Source organism: Triticum aestivum, chromosome 2D, assembly GCF_018294505.1.
Source record: "Triticum aestivum cultivar Chinese Spring chromosome 2D, IWGSC CS RefSeq v2.1, whole genome shotgun sequence".
Taxonomy (NCBI): Eukaryota; Viridiplantae; Streptophyta; class Magnoliopsida; order Poales; family Poaceae; genus Triticum; species Triticum aestivum.
Window position 1 is genome coordinate 166739450 of NC_057799.1, and position 1547 is coordinate 166740996.

At 40.3% G+C, this 1547-nt stretch overlaps 1 protein-coding gene across 1 annotated transcript in view; it reads left to right on the forward strand.

Moving 5' to 3' along the window:
* The window catches only part of LOC123052381 (lysine-specific demethylase JMJ25), a 6114-nt gene extending 4844 nt beyond the window's left edge, over window positions 1-1270 (forward strand). Inside the window, exon 6 of the mRNA XM_044475529.1 lies at window positions 485-1270. Within this exon, the coding sequence (XP_044331464.1) occupies window positions 485-890 (406 nt within the window). The 3' untranslated portion in view covers window positions 891-1270. The remainder of the gene's footprint in view (window positions 1-484) is intronic.
* Window positions 1271-1547: the final 277 nt, after the last annotated feature.

The following is a 1547-nucleotide window of genomic DNA, read 5'->3' on the forward strand; positions in this document are numbered from 1 at the left end:
AAACCTTAGCTGTTTTGTGTTTTATAGCTTTGGCTTGTTTGTATGGCTAACAACCACATAAAGCTTCTTATATATCTTGTTCCTTTATTTTCTCAACAAATCAAAGTACCTCTTGTACTTATGAAAAAAAAATCTCTTTTTAGTGTATGCAATGATCATGTAATATTTAATAAAATCTAAGGATTGAGATGAATAATATTACCTAAAGAAATTTTTTTTTGCTGCAGTCCATTACTTTGTTCTGATGGCTTACCTTTTTGAACTGTTTGATAAGTTATGGTGTGCTCCCCTGCCTTGCCTTTCACATTCAAGGATCTTTAAGAGAAATCTTTGTTGTTTTGTATTTTGTACTTTTGGCTTGTTTCTATGTATTCCAGTATGCCTCTTTTCTATGGAGTACTATGCAGCTTTTTAGTTTGTTTCTTAATATTTGCTGTTATTGTATGCATTTTCTCATCTGATCCGAGATTTTTTTGTGTAATAGTAACAACTGTAAGCTGTCCGTACACCAAGTCTTGAGAAGCTGCCCAAGATGCCCTTTTAAGCTGTGCCTAAGTTGCTGTCAGAAGATGCGCGAAGGGAATATGTCAGGCAGCACCCCTGAAGATAAATTTACACAGCGACTGTTGCAGCAAGAGTCAGCCCATGAGGATGGCAGCATAAGTTGCCCTTCCATTGAGTTGGGTGGCTGTGGCGACTCTCTGCTAAACTTGATATATACAACCCCGTCCGACGACCAGTCGGAGGAACTCAGCTCAGGAGACGAGCTAGATGCTCCAGGCAATGACTCTGGAGTTAAAGATGCACAAGCTCATTCCTCGCCTTTAGCTGAGAGTAATGGCAGCCTTGCCAGATTATCCGGTGGTCAGCAGGAATCCATGTCCACATAATCTCTGGTGATTTTGCAGCAGATACCCACCCATGCATCTTTGGGGTGCAAGATGGGATATGGTCTGAGGTGGGTAGAGGTTAGTGTGGCTTGTTTAGTGTGATTATCGGCTGATTTTAGGTCTGTGACCTACCTGGGGATATTCTCGAGTAATTGTTTGGTGTTGTTCATCTTTGATTTAGACATTATGTTTGTTGTCAGTGTAAATAGGGTATGACTATTTATCATCCATGAGTTGGAAGCTTGTATCGGTTCGGTCGTACTGTGGTTAATTTAGAAAACTGTCTGTACTCTATCGGCTATTGCAGTGTTCCAGAAAGTGAGGGATTCTATTGGATTAGTCGTCTGAAATAAAAGTGACTTTTGGGTAGTTACACTGAATTGGATCTGTATATCCTGATTTCCGGCCCTGTTATTGATATGTAATATCTCTATGTTCATGTTTCGTGATTCCTTGAGCTGAGCGAACATGAATTGTGCGTGCAGCTGGGGTAATCGCAAGGCCGCTACAGTGCTACCACACCCACTAGGTATTGCGAATGTTGTTCATATAGAGTGGGGTTGCGGAAATAGCTGTTGGAGCTCGGCTTTTGGAATTAACTTCTCAATTTTTAAAAATTCTGAAAAAAAAAGCATATACACATTGCACTACACTACA